At 50.4% G+C, this 20,302-nt stretch overlaps 1 protein-coding gene across 7 annotated transcripts in view; it reads right to left on the bottom strand.

Annotated features, from left to right (window-relative positions):
• Nucleotides 1-20,302, bottom strand: part of GFRA2 (GDNF family receptor alpha 2) — a 99,426-nt gene that overhangs the window by 55,386 nt on the left and 23,738 nt on the right. For all 7 annotated transcript variants that reach the window (XM_027077473.2, XM_027077475.2, XM_053216456.1 and 4 more), the window contains exon 4: nucleotides 12,491-12,845. In XM_027077473.2, coding sequence (XP_026933274.1) covers nucleotides 12,491-12,845 — 355 coding nt within the window. The remainder of the gene's footprint in view (nucleotides 1-12,490; nucleotides 12,846-20,302) is intronic.

The raw sequence follows: 20,302 nt of genomic DNA, 5'->3' as shown, positions 1-20,302 counted from the left end.
TTGTCAAAATACGTGTATGCAGATTTACAAAGTCTGGAAGTATATTTTCTCCAAAATGTTTACCATGGCTTATTTCAGGGTGTTAGAGAAGACGATGATTTCTACTTTCTTTAGTACGCTCGCTTAAATGATGTGTTATAGTGAGTGCATATCACTTTTATAATCAGCAAAAATGGTAAAGTGAATTTCGTTTTAAAAATTAGGGAAAGAGGTGCCTGGTGGCTCGGTCAGTTGGGCGTCCCGACTTTTGATTTCGGCTCAGGTCATCGTCTCACAGTTCACGGATTTGAGCCCCACATCGGGTTCTGTGCTAACAGCATGCAGCCTACTTAAGATTCGCACTCCCTCCCTCTCTTTCTCTCTCTCTCTGCCCCTCCCCCGCTCTGTGTGTGTACATGCATGCTCTGTCTCTCTCTCAAAATAAATGAAACTTTAAAAAATAAATTAAAAGTAAATAAAAATTAGAGAAAAAAGGAAAGAGAAAGGGGAGGGGAGGGAACCTCCTAGATCATGTAATCCATTCATCCATTCTCTTCACATGACCCCAAGAGACAGGAGATACATGCCACATCTGTTCAGAAAGAACCTACAAAGCCCATCCAACCAGACACTCATCCGAGGCTTGCCAAGGGGCCTCCAGCCTCTGCTTGGTCCATACCTCTGAACTCACTACCCATCCCAGTTTCCAGTAAGATCAGCGTCAGATACTAACAAAGGTAGTACCAGGATGGCAGCAGTATTGGGATTTAGTATAACTCCTAATCCAGGACGCTTTTCACCAGACTCTATTTCTTCCTCTTCGTAAGCAACAAATTTGGAAAAATCCTGGGTCTGCCGAAATTGCAACACACAGTGGGAGGCCTGGGAGGGACAGGGGGAGACCCTATGTGCTCTGTGTCTCCCCAGGGCATCTCAAAGCTCCAACCTCATGCATACACATGCACATACATGCACACACACTCTCTTTCACCTGTGGCACCTTCTGCTCTGAGCAGCACATTTCTTCCTGCCTGGAACAAACACGCCCAGTCCTGCTTCTCCCTCCTGTCCCCCTCCCTGGAAGCCTCTGCCCCTAGGGCACCCTGTCCTCCTTCCCACCCCAGCCACAGGACCCGGGACTCCACACCACCCTCCGTGGCTCTTCCAGCCACACGGCTCCCTTTCTCTGAATGCCTACAGCAAGCAGCCTAATCCTTACAACACTTAATTAACTGGGGCCTCCTCTTCGTATTTAATGTTTTCAGACGTTTGAGCCTTGTCTCCCCAAATGAGCTTATATGCTCTTTGAAGGAAGTAATGTTTACCTTGTGCCTGTGTGCCAGGCCCCACGCTCACTGCTCTTTTTGCAGTGGAGATTAATCCCATAATCTCCATCCCAAGCCCTGGTCTTTCTCCTGAATTCCCACATACACAAACACTTCACTGGGATTTCCACTTGTTTCCGATGATAGGCTTGAAACAGACCTCTTCCCTCTGTGCCTAGACCTTCTCCTCTTCCTCATCCTCTCTTCTCTCGGGTGATGGCTTCATCAGTCAGCAGACCACCAAACCAGAGGCCATGGACTCCTCACTCCCTTGGGTCCCTATCCTAAAGTCCCCTGGAACTGACCTCTAAAGGTCTCTGAAGTGTGTCTGTGACCCAGCCCCTCCATACTCACCCTGTGCCTTGGCCTGACCCCAGGCCCCATCACAATGTGGTCCCAGTGGGACTCCCAGTCTCCAGCCTCACTCTTCTCAGACCGTTGTGTACACAGCAACAAAAGAAATCCTTCCAAAACACTGGCAGGATGTCACTCTCTTCCTTAAAAGACTTCATGATGTCCCATTTTCTTCTGGAGAATATCACACTGCTTTCCCTGTGCTTCCATAGGGTCCCCACTTTATAATACATGCATTCCCTCTGGAAGGACCAGAGGCCTGCTTCCTTGTACAGACCTATTCCCCCCTCTAACTCAGCCCAGATATCCCCCAAAGCTTCCTTCCGCAAGGGCCCCCACCAACTTCAGTGGGGCCAGCCCTCCACCTCTCAGCCAGTACCAAGGCAGGCTTGTGGTTTACCTGAGCATCCTGGGTGCTGAGCACCCAGAGCAGCCCTGTTGAATGGGCTACCAAGCTTCAACGTGGCATCATCACGTTGCTGTCCTTATTTTGATGAGGAACACAGAGGTTCCGTGATGTTAAAGCTGCCCAAGCTCACACAGCTGTCTAGGTGAGGCTCTGAACCTCTGTGAAGAATACATCTGAGGAGTCTTCTCTTGAGCATGTCACAGTGCTCAGAGAGCACCCGCCATGGGCCAGGTGGAAGAGAAGTCACACACCTGGGAGGACCCCTGCCAGACTAAAGCAGTACACCATAGGCAAGGCAGGCTGTGAGCAGCTATCCCAAAATTTCCCTACTGCTCCATAATGAAGAGTATCTTACGACTCCTTCATACATAGCCCAATGTCCTGGTTCTACTCTGCATAAGGGCACCAACGGCGGTGTGATACGCTTACTCGCCTTCGAGACCCTGGGATAATAGAATCACCTGTATGAGAGCTGTGAGTCTTCCACTAAGAACCTCCAAAAGGGCCCTGAGGCAGACAGCCAGCTCGAGGATACCAGGCTAGTGCTACTTAGGAAGAAGGGGAACTGCCTCATCCCTGTGGATACCACCCCGGGAGGACAAAGAACATGTCCTGGCTAACCATGGAAAAAGCCACATCCTGCCCCCTGAATGCCAGAGAGGAATGCCCATGCAGGTAGCCCCAGGGGCACCTCTCAAATACTCCTTGGTATTGTAGTGCATGCCTCCTGGCTGAAGAAGGCTGAAAAAGCAAGGTTCCTCAGGCAGCCTCAGGCCATCTTCTCCAGGAGGGTGGGTCATCTAGGTCATTCAGAAGACCATGGGGTTTAGAAAAAGTCTCTTCCCACATTTAAGGGCCCTTTTGGCCATAACTAGAAAAGCTGAGTCAGTGGCAACCATATCATTGCCCCTCAGAGCCCAGGGAGGACATGGAAGGTGGGATGTTTGGAGTCCTAATCACATTGCAGTGTATGTGTCCGCATCAAAGACCATCAGGCACATGGGGCCCACACCATACACTGTATCTTCAAGGCTGGGCAGCCTCAGGATCAGAGACTGACCCTGGCCAAGGGTGTGGCCCTAGGACCTACAGGGTGTTATGGCAGAGTGTCTGAGAGTGCTCATGGTGGCAGTTACCCCCACCCTACACTTGTCAAAGCCATACCAGCATTGGGTTCCCCTTGGCCCTTTCTTCACTGAACAAGCAGATGAGCAACTCTCTACGCTGCACGCACTCCCTTTCCTTGAGGATCTTTCCCAGGAAGCTCTGACCAACCAACTGACAAACATTTCTATGGCTCTGATCAAGCTTCTGTAATCACCTCTTCACCCAAACTGCTGTGGAAGAAGTCACCAGTGCCTTCCACTTTCCCAAATCCAATGGTCAGCTGTGTGTCCTCATCTTTCTGGACTTCTCAACAGCATCTGGCACAGCCGTCCACTCCCTCTTTCTCAAAAACCTCCTTCTGACTCCTGGGACATCATAATAACACCACCAACCCCTTACCAGACACTTACAGGTGCCAGGCACATTCTCAGTGCCTCTGCCCAGGCCAGCCTCTCCCTGGGGGGGCCCTGTCCATTGCCCTAGCCTTGAATACCAGAAATATGCTAATGACCCTCAGAATTTATAACCCCAGTCAAGCTCCAGATAGGAATGTCTCCAAGGCATCTCAAAATTAACATGCCTAAAATGGAATTCCTGATTTATCTTCCATCCAAGCCTTCACCATCTCAGAAAATGGCACAGTCACACACCAAGCTGCTCAAGCCATAAGCCAGCAGTTACCCTGGAATTCCTTCATCTCCTCACTCCGACATCAAGGTATATCATTTCTATCTCCAAACATCACACATCAGCCCACTTATCTCTCTACACACAGACACCCCCTGGCCTGAGCTGCCATCACCTCTGGTCTGGTGACACTAGGATAACCACCTCCCAGGCTGCTTGAGACCATTCTTGCCCCCTCCCTTGGGTCTCCACACAGTAGCCAGAGTCATCTTTTCATATCCCAATTTAAATAATGTCACTAGCTGGATTCAAAGCTTCCTTTAATTGCACTCAGAAGAAAATCCAAATTCCTTGTTATAAAACAAATATGTCATGGGGGTGTAATGTACAGCATGGGGAATATGGTCAATAATATTGTAGTAACTTTGTGTGGTAACACAGGATGACTACACTTACCATAATGAACACTGCATAACGTATGGAACTGTCAAATCATTATGTCACGTACCTGAAACTGATGTAATGTTGTATGTCAACTACATTTCAATCTACAACAAAACCCAAACTCCTTGCCGTGGCCTGCAAGGCCCTGTGTGACCTGGCACTGCCTGCCCCCTCCACTTCCTCCTGCTCTTCTCCCCCAGAGTCCCTTCTGCTCCAGCCATGCCAGCTTTCTTTCATTTCCCCAGCAATGCAAACCCCCCACTCCTCCAAACCTCTGCACATGCTATTTCTTCTGCGTGAAATGTTCTCCCCCATTTGTCTTACCTATGGCTTCTCATTTGTCATGTCTCCGTTACATGTCGCCTCCTCAGATAAATTTGTCCTGGCCCCCTGTCCAAGTAGCTCTCCCCTCCTTCCCCATTATCCTCTATTTCTACATCCTGCTCATTTTGCAAATGTTAATTATATATTTATCTGTTTACTCCTATCTCCTCCATCAGACTATATAAGCTCCAGGGGTGGGACCATCTCTATCATGTTCTCATGCCTAGCACAGTGCCTGACATACAATAAATATTTGTTAAATAAGTCAACAGAGTAGTAACATAAAAATACAACAAAACCAGAGACCTAACTAGGGAGACACAGTGCTAAAGGAAAGTCATGTGATCGGTGCCACATGAAGTATACAGCAAAGTTCTAGAAAGCATCAGTAGAAGACATAGCTAGGAGATGGGGACCAAACAGGCTTTGAATGAAGGGTAAGTCTTCATGCTATAGACTGAATGTTCATGTCCCTCCAAACTGATATGTTCAAACCCTGATCCTCAGTGTGATAGTATTTGGAGGTAGAGTTTCCAAGAGGTAATTAGATCATGAGGGTAGAACCCCCATGATGGAATTTGTGCCTTTATATAAAAAGGAAGAGACACCAGATCTCTCTCTGTGTGCACATTCCAAGGAAGGCCACTTGAGGACATGACCCTCACCAAGAGCTCAACTATGCTGCTATCCTGATCTCAGACTTCCAGCCTCCAGAACTGTGAGAAGATGTTTGCTATTTCAGCACCCCATCCTCTTCTATGGAATTTTGTTAGAGCAACCCTAAGATATTAAGTAGCAAGCCAGTAGACAGCTCATATCAATGAGTGGAAGTAGAAATAATCAAGGATCCTAGGGCACAACCAAGATGATGGCAGCTGAAAGTGTGCCCTGGTCCCATCTAAGCAAACACACACACAAGCGTAGGTAATGCCTATGGTAGGAATAGACCTTACTGGTTTATATTCTGATCCTCTCTGCATAGTGGCATCTCTCCCAGATGGGTCATTCCTCCTGCCAATCATCCAGTACTGGAGGGGTTCTTGTGCAGAACTCTGCAAGAGGGGACCTTAGCTAGACAAGGGGTGCACCACCACATCTCTGTGGGGCGTAAGCTCTATGCAGCCCAGAAGCCCAGACAGTTAGCCTGGACGGGAAAGGTTAAAGGCACTCTCTGCCCAGCCATGCTAATACCCCTGCAGCAGGCAAAGCCGGAAGATGTAAACTAGATGTCTAGGCAGCAGCTTCTTACTGTGTTTATTTTCCCAGAGCCTTAGTAAAATAATGTTCAAAATTCCAGCTTGGTCTCAATGTATCACAGGAAATTCCAAGAGGAGTCATTTGGGCAGGACCCTTGCTAAGGCCAGCAGCAGGAGCCAGCATGGGATCCCCAGTGTCTCTGGTAAGGTTAAAGATCCCAGGATGCTGCCTCACGAAGCATCTCCCTCCACTGGCAACCTTGCTGGTTAGGTTTGCTTCAGGAAAAGGATGATGTCTCTACCCCATGGCACTCCTGGGTACAGCTTTGCTCTGGAGGTAGACTGGGATGTGGGGTTCTGAGCTCTGCTCAAGACCGGGCAGACCCCTAAGCCAGGTTCATGTGTATGGCTGCTCTCACTGTTACCAAAGTGACCCAGGGGAGACCTGGTAGGTAGCAGAGCAGAACTGTGATGTCAAGCGAACCTGAGTGGAAATGCTATCATCTAGTTTATTGTGTGGCTCTATTCTCGCTGCAGAGGCAACAAACAGAGTGTTGACGCTAGACTATAAGCAAACTGAGGACAAGGACCTCCATCTACTTCAATAACTCTCTGATCTGAGTACGAGACCTGGTCCACAGTGGATGATCAATAAACAGTTGTCAGATGAATAAAGCAATGGCCCTAAGACCTGCATTCCTCCTGCTCCAGGTGACCCACTGGGCCCAGGAACACTGGCTGGATTCCAGCAGGGCAGCCATTGTGCCCCTCCTGTGCCTGTAGCAGGTATTGCTAATCAATCATTCACAGTCCTCCAGGCAGCCAATCCAAGCTGGCCATCTAGACAAGGCAGAGGTTCTTAAGTTTTAAGAGATGAAGGAACCCTTTAAGAATCTAATGAAAGCAACGCATTTCTCTCTGGAACATACACACAAAACTTTGTATATGATTTCAAGATATTCCAGACCCTCTCCTTTAAAAGAAGTGAAGGCTTAGAAGACCCAGAGCCCATTCACCCCATGCAAATAATCACCTGCTGCTGTTTATGGAGATAACTCACTGAAAGCATCAGTCAACAGATTCTACAGAGTCCAAAGGAAGCTGAGGGACCACCCCAAGGAGCCAAGAATCAAATGCAAACCTGTCCATATACACTGCCTACATCCCCAGACATGCCCCAGTGAGGCAAGAGGCTGAGCTTGCTGAAGAGACTCCTCCCCGCTCCCTGTGGACAACCTTGATTGGGGGGAGGGGGGTAGGGACGGGGTCCCCAGCCCCTCTGCCTTCCCGGCAGTCCTCCTGGACAAGGACAGTGTCCACTGCACAGGGGGCCCAGGCAGCCAGGGCAGCCCCAGGCTGGAATCTATTTATACACATCCTCAGCACCCAGAGGTTAAATTACAGCCCAGGACATGGCACAGGGCCAGCACCGAGTTATTTATATCCTCTTGGCAGACCAAGAGGAACAGGGCATTTCAGAGGGCCTCTTCTAAACGAGGCCTAAAAGGGACACAGTTTACAGGACAACATAACCATCCTCCCCACAGCTTCCCAGGCACATACAGCACATACACACACACACACACACACACACACACACACACACACACACACACAATCCAGACTGTCCTTGCAATAAGTATAAGCGGAGAGTAGACATCAGAAGATTGTGTTAAAAAAAAAAAGTAGGTCATGGCCCATTGGGGGGCTAGGGTGAGAGAATTCAGCCAAATTCCATGGATTCATTCCAAGAGATTCTCTGGGCTTTCCAGACTCTGTATCAGAAGACTTTTAAAGGAAAAGCCTCTCCTGGACTTAAGTTTACAGCTCTAAAGGCTCATGGGATACAAACCAGACAAAAGCCAGAGACAGAGCATTCAAATTCAGGGCCAGTTGGAGCCAGGGAGCAGGAAGCTTCCACGCTGATCCTGGTCCAAAGAGTCAGGGGAGGATTCAGAAGTGCTTCCCATAAACCCTGGCCCCAGCACAGAGATGTCCTTGTTTAACCAAAGGCTTCTTCAAACCCCAACACCTTGTGTTTAGTGACAGTTCATAAGACAGCACAGTGGAGTCTGTTAAATATCACACTGGGGATGTACAAGGCCTGCCCCTGGGTATGCCACAAAGCAGATCAACAGACTTGCTTTAATGCAGTGCCAGTTGAGGTGGGCTCTGGCAGAGCTGTCCCCCAGGAATCCTGGGCCAAGATTCACTCGGAGAGAAGCATAGCCAGGCCCCAACTCCCCCAGCAGGAAAGCGAAGGGGGCCAGGCAGGCTTGGCAAAGTGAGGACTGGGTGCTATAGCACTGGAGCACCAGGCATGTCCCAAGAGATGCCTGCCAGCAAGAGCCTCATTCTCCAAGAGTCAGCCCAAAGAAGCTTTCCCATGATCCCCATCAAAGCTAGTTTTGTCCATTAAAGTGACCAGGAAAGGAAGGCTTGGGGTCTCCGTTTCCTGATCCAAACGTCACGGCACTGAGCTCACCCATTTCACAGTAAAGATTTCCACCTGTGGTGCCTATCTTGGAAGGCAGAAACCTGGAAGGATCCAATGCTAGGCAAGAAAGGGAGGGTGCTTCTCCCTAGGCATATGGAGAAGAAAGTCTGGGCTACCTCTTCTCTTCATGCCCCCCTCCAGCCACCCATCACCTCCTGGGCTCCTCCGTGACATGGGGAAAGGGTCCATGGGTCCGTAAGTCAGGCTTGCAAGAACATGGAAAAACATCAACTCCTCCCCTTCCAGGCCTGTCCCTAGGTCCTTCAAATCTGCCCTCCCATGCCTTCTACCCCAACAAGGGGTCTCTGTTGTATTCTCTTGTGCCAAGAGCTCATCTTCCCAGAAATATACCTCAAGTGGAGGTGCAGGAGGAGAAAGCTGCCCCCAAACCCAGACTCACAGACCTGGGAAGGGTCCTTGCAGACTTGTGAGCATCCCTATGTGATCAGTGAAGAAACCAAGGGCATGAGGAGTGAAATGGCCCACCCGGGACCACTCAGGAGACCAGGGGCAGGTCTGCCAGCTCTAGGGTGACCACGGTGACCACTTCCACCCACCACCTATCAATCTGTTTCGCCCCAGTGTACCTCAAGCCTCAGCTCTGAGTCATAGGCAAAGCTCCCCAGAGAACACCTGGCCAGGCTTTTATAACCCCCAGGCCCTGCCAGCCCCATCCTGGATGCAGATCCTCCTTCAGCCCTGTCCTACCACTTTCAGGACCACACTTTAAATCTGTTCAGGAATGGGAGCTGGGCAGGGAGGGTTAGAGGAATGCCCGGTTCTAGACCAAGAGCTCACCCTGTCACCTCATCCTGGAGCACCTAGAACTTCAACACTTGACCGAATTCAAACATCTAGAGACTGCACTGTTGGCGGGTCCTGCGATCGCTGTCTAAATTTATGTCCTGTTGCATGGAGCCTCCTCCAGTTGGCTTAGTGCCTCTCAGAGGCTGTCAGCCCTTAGCTCCAGGGACGCCTCATTCCAGACTCTCTCAACCCTTAATCTCATTGAAACACCCCTTCTGGTTCTACAATATGAGGCTGAATCCCCATCTCCCGTTTCTGGCTTCCCCCACCCCTGGAATAAGAAACAAAAAAAAACCCCTCCGGCTCTTTAAACAGACACAGATGTTCTAGAAGCCTGAAATTATCCTGCTCTCAACTCCCCCCCTCTCACTCAGGACCATAGACCTCCCCCACCCCCACATTGAGGAACCACACACACTGTCCTCCCTTAACACAGGACTCATGAAGGGGATGCTGGTGCTCTTGTGGCTTGTCTGCTACCGCTCCTCATGGAGACGGCTGAGGCCGGCTCATCCGCTGGCCTTGGTGCACCTGGCCCACAGGTGCGCACAGGCTCCTGCATGTTCCAGCCTGTCGTCACTGGACTTGGACTCAGGTTGGCCCTCCAGTTCCCTCCCAGGCCCAGCTCCTAATCCATCTGTCATTCCACATACACTATGTGTAACAGCCTGGTGGGTCATGTCAGCACTTAGAAGAAGGAGAAGATGTTATGTCCATTCAAGAACTACCATGCTCCCTTCCAGTGTGCTCTGGAACTCGTGTGGGCCATCATGGTCCCACTTTATCCCAGCCACCACGAGGCACAGAGCTCCAGCTCAGTGACTGCTAGATCGCACACCTGAGGCACTGGCTCCCAACTTCCTTTGCAGGGCCCTGGGTTTCTGCCTCTAACCATCCTCTTGTTGTATGTGTGGTTTGTTTTAAATCACCTCAATCAGTGTCTGTAAGTGACAAGGCCTATTTTTTTTAAGTAAGCAAAAGAGAAAAGCCTACCATCTTCACAGCTTTCCCAAGCCCTGCAGCGAGCTCTTGGGATCAGGCCTGTCTCTGAACTCACGCAGTGCTTGTTTTCCAAACCAAAACAGCACTTCCCCTTCATCGAACACGCTCCCCACCCCACCGGCACTCCCATGGTAGAAAGAGGCCTCTCTTCCCCCTGCAGCCTCTATCACGGGGTGTGTGTGTGTGTGTCTCTCTCTCCTGTGCGTGCATGTCCTCAACATGAGGGTTTGCCTCCACTTCTGCCTCCTGCCATGCCTGAACCAACTACAGCTGGTTTCCACCCGTCACTCACTCACTCACACAGATTCACACACTCCCTCTCACACTCATGCACTCTCAAACTCACACACATCCATACGCCCCCCCCCCCATGAACACACTCTCACACTTCCTCACAGGCACACTCACACACTCTCTTGTACACACATGTACACACCATGAGGCACCATGTCTCAGTCACCCCCTCCCTCAGGAACCCCTCTCTCCCGGATTCTGGCCCACTTCCTCCTGGCTATCCTTCCACCCTCCAAGCCTCCCTGCCACAAGCCCCACTTCCTTTGCCCCTCCCTGAATAAATGGTATTTCCAGAAGAGTTCTGCCTCACTATCCACACCAAAGGCTTCTCTCATCACCTAAACACTGAGGATGCCCAAATCTGTAGGCCTCTCCAGCCTAGACTCCCTCTTGGGCTCCACCAATCCACCCTGCACCATTTCACTCACTGCTGGGGCTTTAATCACCAATGAGGTGCCCAGCAACTCCGAAACCCACTTCTCCACTCCAGCCTCTTTACTGAGCATGCCCCAGACATTGCCTGGGGCATGGCAATGGTCCTCCAGGCACCTCAAATGCTACACACCTAACCCCCCCCCACACTGAATGGCTCCTTCATCCCATAATTACTTAACTAGGAAACATAGTGGTCACCGTTCATTTAATCCATTCAAGAAACGTCTGTGGAGTGCTCACCATGTGCAGGCTTTACGTGTAGGACGAGGTATGGAGTAAACAAAACAGAAATGACTTCTGCCTCCAGGGAACTTTCAACCAATCACCCAGTCCTGTCAAGTCTACTTACCAATCATATCTGAAATGATACACTTCTGTTCATCCCTACAGCCACTATCTGAGTCCAGGCCAGGATGCTACACTGGAAAAAGCAGTGTGGATGGATGGATCCCAGCTCTGAAATGTATGAGCTGTGTGACCTTAGGCAAGCTACCTTCTATGTCTCTATTTCCTCTTTTGACAGATAAAGACGATAATAGTTATCTACCCGGTAGTTTTGTTGTGAGAATTAAATTAGACAAACCATATAATAAACCAGCATCCAGGACACAGTAAGCAATCTCTGAATATCTCTGCGCCACCATGGCCTCTATTTCTGCAGCAGCCCCACCTGTGGCCTCCCCACCTCACAACCCACACTCCATGTGCACCCACCATCTGCAGTTCCCCATGAGGCCAGGTTCTCTCCTACCCTCCAGCCTTTTGCATATGCTTTTCCAGCTGACACATTCCCTGGCTTTCACCTTCTCATGTTTCAAGGTTTAGCTCAAGGCCCCCTCCTCTAGAGCCCCAGACTAAAGCAGATGTCCCTACCCCATGCTGCCTCATCTGAGAGCCACTGCACTGGGATCCCTGCTTTGTCTGTGTCCCCTTCTGGACAGGCTGCTCCTCAGAGAGCACAATGTTCACCTCTGCACACCCAGGTCTTAGAACTGAGCGCTGGGTGCAACAGGGACTCAACAAATGCTTAACAACAAACAGGGAAGACATAAGAACTATACAGAAGCAAATTTCAACTCACGGTAATGACAACTGAAAAAAACCTTGCTAATAATCAGGCTATGCTTATCAAAATGGAGTATACGCCAGGCTCTGTGCTAAGCTTCCAACACACATCATGTCACCTAATCCTCACAATAACCAAATGTGGACATTTTTACTCCTGTTTACAGGTGAAGGAACGGCAGCGACTCGGGAAATTTTTACAACTTGCTCCGAGTCACACAACTAGTAAGTAGAAAAGTCAAACCTGGGCAGTCAGACTCGAACCCACACCCTGCCCCAGCACCAGAATGGCTCTGCTCTCCGTGTGTAAGGAGCTGCCTCTGCGATTTAGGAGGGCCCCATCCTGCCTGCCACATGACCTCAATGGGACATGAGGTGGCGGTTTCCTTCAGGAGTGGGGCCGAATTCACTGAAGGTCCCTTCTCAGCCCAGCAGGCTCTAGGGTCTATGAAATTCTATGCTCGCTGGGTTGTTCACCGTGGATTCCCACAGTGCTAAGCACGAGTGAACACAGAGAAGGCAGACAAACCGTAAACGCGGGTCAGAACGAGCAAGCGGACGGCAGGTGTCTGCGCGCGCACGCCGGGGCCCGGGAGCGCGGAGCTGGGGCTGCGGGCGGGCATACCGGCACAGGTGGTCGGTGCGGCACACGCCGCGGAGATCCAGGCAGTTGGGCTTCTCCTTGTCCTCGTAGGAGCAGCTGGGCAGGATGGTCTGCCGGCGGCGCTCGGCGCACGCCCGGTCTCGGCAGGAGCAGAAGAGCATGCGGTAGGTGTACTCGCCCGGCACGCGGTCGAAGAACTGGCGCAGGGCCTTGTGGCACTTGCGGCGGTTGCAGCGCTCCGCGGGAGAGATCTCGCGGTTGCAGATGGAGATGTAGGAGGAGCGCAGCTTCTTGCAGTTGTCGTTCAGGTTGCAGGCCTTGGCGGCATCCAGGCAGTGGTTGCTCTTGGCACTGGCCACCGGGTCTGCCCCTGTCCCTGGGGGTGAAGGAAAGGGAGGTCACGGGCCTGCAGGGGCACGGGAAGACCACCGCCACAGGCCCACTGGGCACACCTCCCAGGGTTCAAGATGCCCTCTACCTCAGTTTCCTCCTCCGTGAAGCAGGTCACCCAACAGGCAGTAAGGATTAAAATGGGGGAATACACAGCTTAGGACAGCACCTGGTGCACAGCCAGCCTTACCTGTGGCGAGTCAAGATGATGAGGAATGTTAATCCAGGCTCATTTAAAACTTACCACAACCCAAAAGGCAAGCAACTAGCGGGGAGTGGGTTGCTCAGTGGGTTAAGTGTCTGACTCTTGATTCCAGCACAGGCCATGATGTCACGGTTTGTGAAATAAAGCCACCCAGCTCTTTGCTGACACAGTGGAGCCTGCTTGGGATTCTCTCTCTTCCTCTCTCTCTGTCCCTCCCCGACTCGGGTGTGCCTGCTCTCTCTCTCTCTCTCTCTCAAAATAAAAAAAATAAACATTTTTTTTTTTAAAGGCAAGCAACTAAGTAGGTGTTCATGCCCTGTTCACAAAAGTGGATAATGGGAAATAAAATGACTGGTTCACGATCACACAACTGAGTGGCAGTTGAGGCAAGATGGGCTCCCAGGCCCCTGAGCACCCTGCAATGGCACACTTGAACAGGCTTCTGCTCTGGGTACTGCTGGCATTTAGGGAGGGACAATTCTCATCATGGGATCTTCAGCAGCCACCACTACCACCACCCTCACCCCCACCACAGGACCACTGAAAACTGTCCCTACACATTTCAAAATGCCACATGGCAGGGGTGCTACAGCAGCTAGTTAGCATGGAGAACCCCTAAAAAGGAAGCTCCAGGTGGGAGCCCCGGAAGTAGAGGTAAGAGGCTGAAGTCCAGCCTCAGACTCTAATGGAGCTAAGCGCATAACCAACTAAAGGGCGCATGTGCTAGATGTTGGGACTCAGCCGTTAGCACCATGGCTTTGAGCTCTGCCATTGGAGTGAGAGGTCTTGGACACGAAGCAGGATTCCCACAATCTGTAAAGTTCCCTTTGTGCTGGCTACCCCATCCCACAAGTCTCGGCTCTTCTAAGGACCACCTGACCCTCCACTGCCAGCTGACCCCACCCACAGTGCCTCTTGTCCATCCTGATGACAGACTGGAGGGAGGCAGGAATCCAGCCCATACATGCCCACCTGAGACATTCTGGGGAGAGCCAGATGGGAGGCCACCTAGCCCTACCTCTTGATTTTACAGCTAAGGAAACTGACGCAGTGAGTGGGCAAGGCCACCCAGCACACTGGTGGTAAACCAGAGCAGGAACCAGGTCATGCCAACACTGTGTACACCAGAAGAATCATCAGCTTAGGTTTTAGGATGGATGAGCCTTAGCCTTTTCACTCATTCTTCATCTAGCCAGTATTTCCTGAGCACCATCCACTTCATGCAATGTCCCGGGAGGTGGTGGGAAGGACACAAACTGAGGCAAGCTAACACCATGCCCCACACCCCGCCTCCCGTGGCCAGCCCAGGTGTCCGAGCATTCCCAGCACCATTCCTGGTGTTCAGGTCTCTTGGTCATTAAAGATCTAGCAAACCCCACCTCTGCACAGCCCTCTCTTGGCTAGGTGCTGTGTCAGATAGAAATGTGTAAGAGGAGGCCCCATTCTCAAAGAGCTCACAAATCTAGCTAGGAAACCAAGAAGCAGTAGCATAGCAGTTAAGACTGGGTGTTATAGAACTGAGCCATCTGTATTCAACTCCTGGCCCTGCTACTTACTAGCTGTACAGCTTTGGACAAATGACTGAATCTTCCTTTGCCTCAGTTTCCCCATCTGCAAAATAGTACCTACCACATAGCACGGTTGTAAGTGTGAATGAGATAGCTCATTTTTTCCTCTCTCCTGCATGATAATTTTGCTCTGTCTACTAGATCATCCCCATCAGCTACTATATCACCCATCTTTAAGGGAAAAAAGCCTCCTTGTGACCATATAGCCACCATTAAGGTAATCCTATTTTTCTGCTCTCCTTTAGAGCAAAAGCTCTCAAAGGAGTCATCCATACCAGCGATCTCTTTCTCCCCTTCTGGTCTCACCTGGACCCACTGCAGCCTAGCGTCTGCTTCCCCCTCTTGCCAGTGGTCAGGGATCCTGGGGCTTCCTCCCCCTCAGCCCATCTGGACACTAGACACAGCAGGTTACCCCATCTGGCCCTCTTTCCTCACAGTCTTGCCCTCTCCACTGGGCTTCCTGCTACCACCCTGCATGCACCTTCACAACTATCCACCTTTTCCTCCAGGGCTCAGCCCCTCTTCTCTATGTGCACCCACTTCCCAGGGCACTCATTGCTTGTCCCCAGCCAAGCTTCCCCGTGAGTACAAGATTCACACGTCCAGCTGCCTGTTTACTTGCCCACTCTACCTGAAAGGCTGACACTGCATCTCAACCTTAACAGGCCCCAAACCAAACCCACACATTCCCCCCAATGCTGCTCCCCCACCCCAGTTCCTCTCATCTGTATGGAAACAACTCACCCTCCCACTAGCTCAGGCTAAAATTCTAGGTACTCCCTTGACTCCTCTCTCATTCACACACCACGTCAGAAAAACCAACCAGTTCCACCTCCAGAATACATCCGGGATCCAACCACTTCTCACCGCCACCGCTGCTCCCAGTGTGGTCCAAGCCATCATCACCACATCCTGGCAAGAGCCTCCTTCCTAGGCTCCCTGCTCTATCCTCGCACCCACCCCACCCCCTGCCTCAAAACAATCCTCTCATCGCAGCTGGAGTGAACCTTCTAGAACATAAGGCAGAGAGATAATGCTCCTAGGCCTCAAAGCTTCCTATGGCTTCCCCTCATTCAGAGGCTTGGGCCTGGTCTTCAAGGCCCTATATCTGTGCTGTCCAATATGGTAGCCACTAGCCACATGTGGCCATTGAACCTGAAACGTGGCTAAGCCCAAAATGAGATATCCACACCAGATTTTGAAAATACACTCCAGATTTTGAAGATTCACTATGAAAAAAAAATAATAAAGCATTTCATTAATAATTTTTTAGTTTGACTATATACTGAATCGATAATATTCTGAAAATATATTAAGCAAATGTATGGTTAAAATTAATTTTACTTGCTTCTTTTTACTTTTTTAATGTGGCTATTAGAACACTTAGAATTATATAGATGACTCATATTTCTGTTAGCCAGCACTGCTCTATGTGACCTCACCTCCTCCTCCTGGTCACTTCCTCCATTCCAGCCACACTGGCCTCCTTGCTTTTCCTGGAATGTGCCCTGACCTCAGGGCCTTCGCACTTTCTGCTTCCACTTCCTGGAAAGCTCTCCTCCATGACCTTTCCTCACTTCTTTCAGGTCTCTGCTCAAATGTTACCTTATCTGTGAATCCTTTCCGACCATATATGTAACAAGTCACTCCCTTTACCCTTTCTCTGATCTCTTTTTCCCACAACTCATCACCATCTGCCAGAGTATACACTTCCTTAGTCATTTGTTTGTTTGTGTTACATATAAACTCCATTTGAAAGCAGGGGCTTTATTGGTTGTACTTACTGCCATATCCATACTTCCCAATGCCTGGTACATGGTAGGTGTTGAATGCAAATTTGACGAGTGAAAGAATAAATGTACTTAGAACAATATCTAATATGTAACAAGTACTTAGAAGTTGTTGGCTAATACTATTAAAGAAGCCAAACTGATGTGGAGCCAGCAATAGTGGTCAATACAAGGCCATGTCTAATCAAGTATCAATGTAAAGGCCCAGTCCAGAAGGACTCAGATGTGAAAGTCAGGAGACAATGGATGAAGACTGGGCCTCACCTCAACACCCTGCCAACAACAGCCCTAGAATGGCAGAAAAAGTTCCCTCTCTTCTTGTTGTGAAAGCAAAAGGGGGATTAAAGCCAAAAAGGAATCAAGGTTGGTTTTCAACTCTTTACTAAAGGCCTACTAGGTGCAAGCACTTCCCCAGAGACCCAGCTGGAGACAGGGGAGTGGCCCATGGCAGTGCTAAGCTGTGCATCAGGGAAGTCAGGGTGCTATAGCAGCAGAGAGGAAAGCATCCTGCCCAGACCAGGGGTCACAGAAGCAGTGACATCTCGGCTGAACCTACAGGATGAGTCAGAGGAAGCAAAAAGAGTAGGAACGGGGTCCCAGGCCAAGGGAACAAAGAGCTGGGGCAAAAGCTGGGAGGACCTGACAGCAATTCAGGATGCCTGGACACAGAGACCGAAAGTGAGGCCCAGGAGAGCACAGAGAGGGCTTGTCCCCGGTGGGGTGCGGCCTCCCAAGCTGTCCCCTAAGCTGCAGCCAAACCAGCCTGCCCACATCGAGATCCAAGGACACACGTCCACACAAAGGCTATTCTGGGGGCACCACCTCTACACCAGTCAGGTTGTTCTTCTGTGTTTCTTGCACCTGTCAGGATGCTGGCGGGCAGAGGGGAAGAGCAAGTAAAGCAGCCTGGGGCAGAGGTGGAGGAGAGCAGAGAGTGAGGATGGAGGGGGCCCCCAAAGAAAAGCAGGGCTACAATGCACGCGGAGCAGCAGCTAATTTAGGCCCGCGGCTGCTTTTAGGTTCCCCAGGTGCCCTGTTCCTGCTCCTCTCAGCGTGTTCCTGAGCTAATGCCGCTGTAATTACAGCCTCAGTGCCTTCCATTTGTAGTCTGAATAGTGAAAGCTTGTGCTAGGGGGGTGGGAAATGTAAACCCCTGGGCCAAAACTTGGTAAATTTCCTAGAAAAAAAAAAAAAACAATAAATGTGGCAACAGTAACAGCAATTGCCTAGTTACAGGGAAGATGCCCCTTCTGATCCTCCCTGAGCAGGTACCGGCCCTGTGGAGAAGGACCCAGAAGCTGGCCCAAGCACGGCTTTCCCTACCAGTGAGGAAATATGTGCCGGGGGAAGGCAAGCCCACCAGACAGCCCCTTCCCACATCCACTGTCTCTCCTTCACCACTAAGCGCCTCTCCCATGGGTTCAGAAGGCTTTGTTTTCTCTTCAGGAACCCCTACTGGGGGAGGAAGGAGAAATGCTGGATTGCAAACAACAGCCTCACCCAGTGTGGGCCTGAGCCCCTGAACTAAAATGTGCAAAGGGCAGGGAGGGAGGCCCCTGCTACCCCACCCCTCCGTCCCCCGCAGAGACCACACAGGAGCTGAGAAGGACCCAGGAACTAGAAGTTCATCGTAGGCCTGGGCCAGCCAGCTCTCCACACTCACTCTGCTCCTACCCACGCGGGTCTCCCACGCCTGCCGAGAGGAGCCCAGCTGGGCCAAGGAGTAGATGAGAAACAGCTGCCTCAGGGTGTGTGAGTGGGGATAGAACCATGCCTGGTACTTTTCCAAAACCGCAGTGAACTCAGCCTCCCAGCTCCAGCCCCTGGGGACACGGCTTGGCTTTTTCACGCCCTTCACGCCCTTCCCTTCCTGTCCCTCCGTGACAGCAGGGCCAGGAAACAACTGCAGAAGGGCTCCCTCACCCCAGCGAAGCCTCACCCACCTCCCCTCTTCCCTCCTGGAGGGCTCCCCTGAGCCAAAGACCATGTGTCCCTGGATCGTCAAACTGGTATCTTTAAAATATCCGTGTGACACCATATGGAGATGGGCTCACCACACAGCAGTCAAATTTCTCTTTCAAATCTCTTCTCAAATGAAATCTTTAAATTTCTCAATTGACTCACTTTTTTAAATTTTTCAATACCTACCCAGATTTGTCCTAAATGATAACATCTATGTTAGTTCTGCATTTTTCTACTATGTGTTAAAATGCACTGCTATTAAAATAACAACACTGGGTGGCTCAGTTGGTTGAGCATCTGACTCTTGATTTGGGCTCAAGTCATGAGATTGAGCCCCGCATCGGGCTTTGTGCTGACAGCATGGAGTCTGCTTAGGATTCTCTCCCTCTCCTTCTCTCCCTGCCCCACCCCCACTCACACACTCCGTCTTTCTCTAAAATAAAAATAGTTAATTAATTAAACAAAATAAAATCAAAGTATTTATTCTTATGCCCATCTCCCATTCCCTCAGCAGTGTGCCTGGTCAGTCTGGTTGGTCTGGTCAGTGGGAGGGAAGTAACTGATTTACAGTCAAGGTTCTTAAATTTCATTGCATTGGTTGAGTCACTTGAAGTGCCTGTTACACACAAATGCACAGGCCCCATGCCTTTCTGTCAAGAGCTCTATGGCTCATCCCTAAGAATCTGGATTTCACAAGCTGCCCTGTGACTCTGAGGCTGCCTTCCAAAGTTGCAGAACCACTGACTTGGAGCACAGGCTGAGTTGCCAATGCCCATTCCTCAAATATGCACACATCCCACCCAGCACACCATTTACCAAGCCCACCCTCAGCAGAAGGCAATTTGTAGAGCATGCCTTCTGGGGCTTCACCCCCCCCCCCCCACTACCCAAACAAGAAGCTCATCAAGGTAGACTTTCTAACAACCAACAGGCCTCTCCCCATGGGAACAGAAATAAGATGCTCACCATTCTATGATACTTGCAGGCTAATGGGTCCTCGGGTGTTTCTGCTCCCTTTCTGGCCTTCCAGGAGTCTGCCAGCCTGGTTGCTTGCCCCTAACCCCTTTTCCAGCTGCAATGTCCAGCCCCAAGTCCACACTGAGCCCCTGGGCACCCACACAAGTATAAGACTCTGACGGCTACAGGGAGTGAGAAAGCTCCCATCCCACCTCGTTTAGAAACAGGCTAAAAGGAGTCTACCCTGGCCCCATGCAAACACAGCATGTATACACACAGAAACATGCCCATATATACAGGGGTCACAGCCACACCGGCTGCCTTCATGCACAGCCCCCAATTTCCTATCAACTGCCAGTCAGTCACACAGCTGTCAGTCAACAAATATTTTCAGATACTGACCACATGCTCTAGAAATCCAGCTGCGAACTGGAAAGACAGAGTCCCTTCTCTCCAGAGGCTTTCAGTCTAGTGAAAGACCAGTAATAAACATATAAATAGTAAGGTAATTTAAAGTGCTGATGGGGCACCTGGGTGGCTCAGTTGGTTGGGCATCCGACTTTGGCTCAGGTAATGATCTCACAGTTTGTGGGTTTAAGCCTCGCATCGGGCTCTGTGCTGACAGCTCAGAGCCTGGAGCTTGCTTCAGATTCTGTGTCTCCCTCTCTCTGTCCCTCCCCCACTTGCACTGTGTGTGTGTGTCTCTCTCACACACAAATAAATAAACATTAAAAAAATTAAAAACAAAAATAAAGTGCTGATAAGTGCCATGAAGAAAATACATAAGGAAATTCAGAAGAGAATGACTGGGGTCTGGAAGGGGCTGTCCTAGGAGGTAACATCCAAGTTGAGATAGAATGATGGGCAGGAGTAAAATGTGCAAAAAATCCAAAGTAAGAGAATCCCAAGCAAAAGGAAAAGCAGGTGCAAAGGTCCTGAGACAAGCATGACCTTGGTGTGT

This window comes from Acinonyx jubatus, chromosome B1 (genome assembly GCF_027475565.1).
Source record: "Acinonyx jubatus isolate Ajub_Pintada_27869175 chromosome B1, VMU_Ajub_asm_v1.0, whole genome shotgun sequence".
Classification (NCBI taxonomy): Eukaryota; Metazoa; Chordata; class Mammalia; order Carnivora; family Felidae; genus Acinonyx; species Acinonyx jubatus.
Note: the sequence above shows the minus strand (reverse complement) of the source record. Positions and strands in the feature narration are given on the sequence as shown.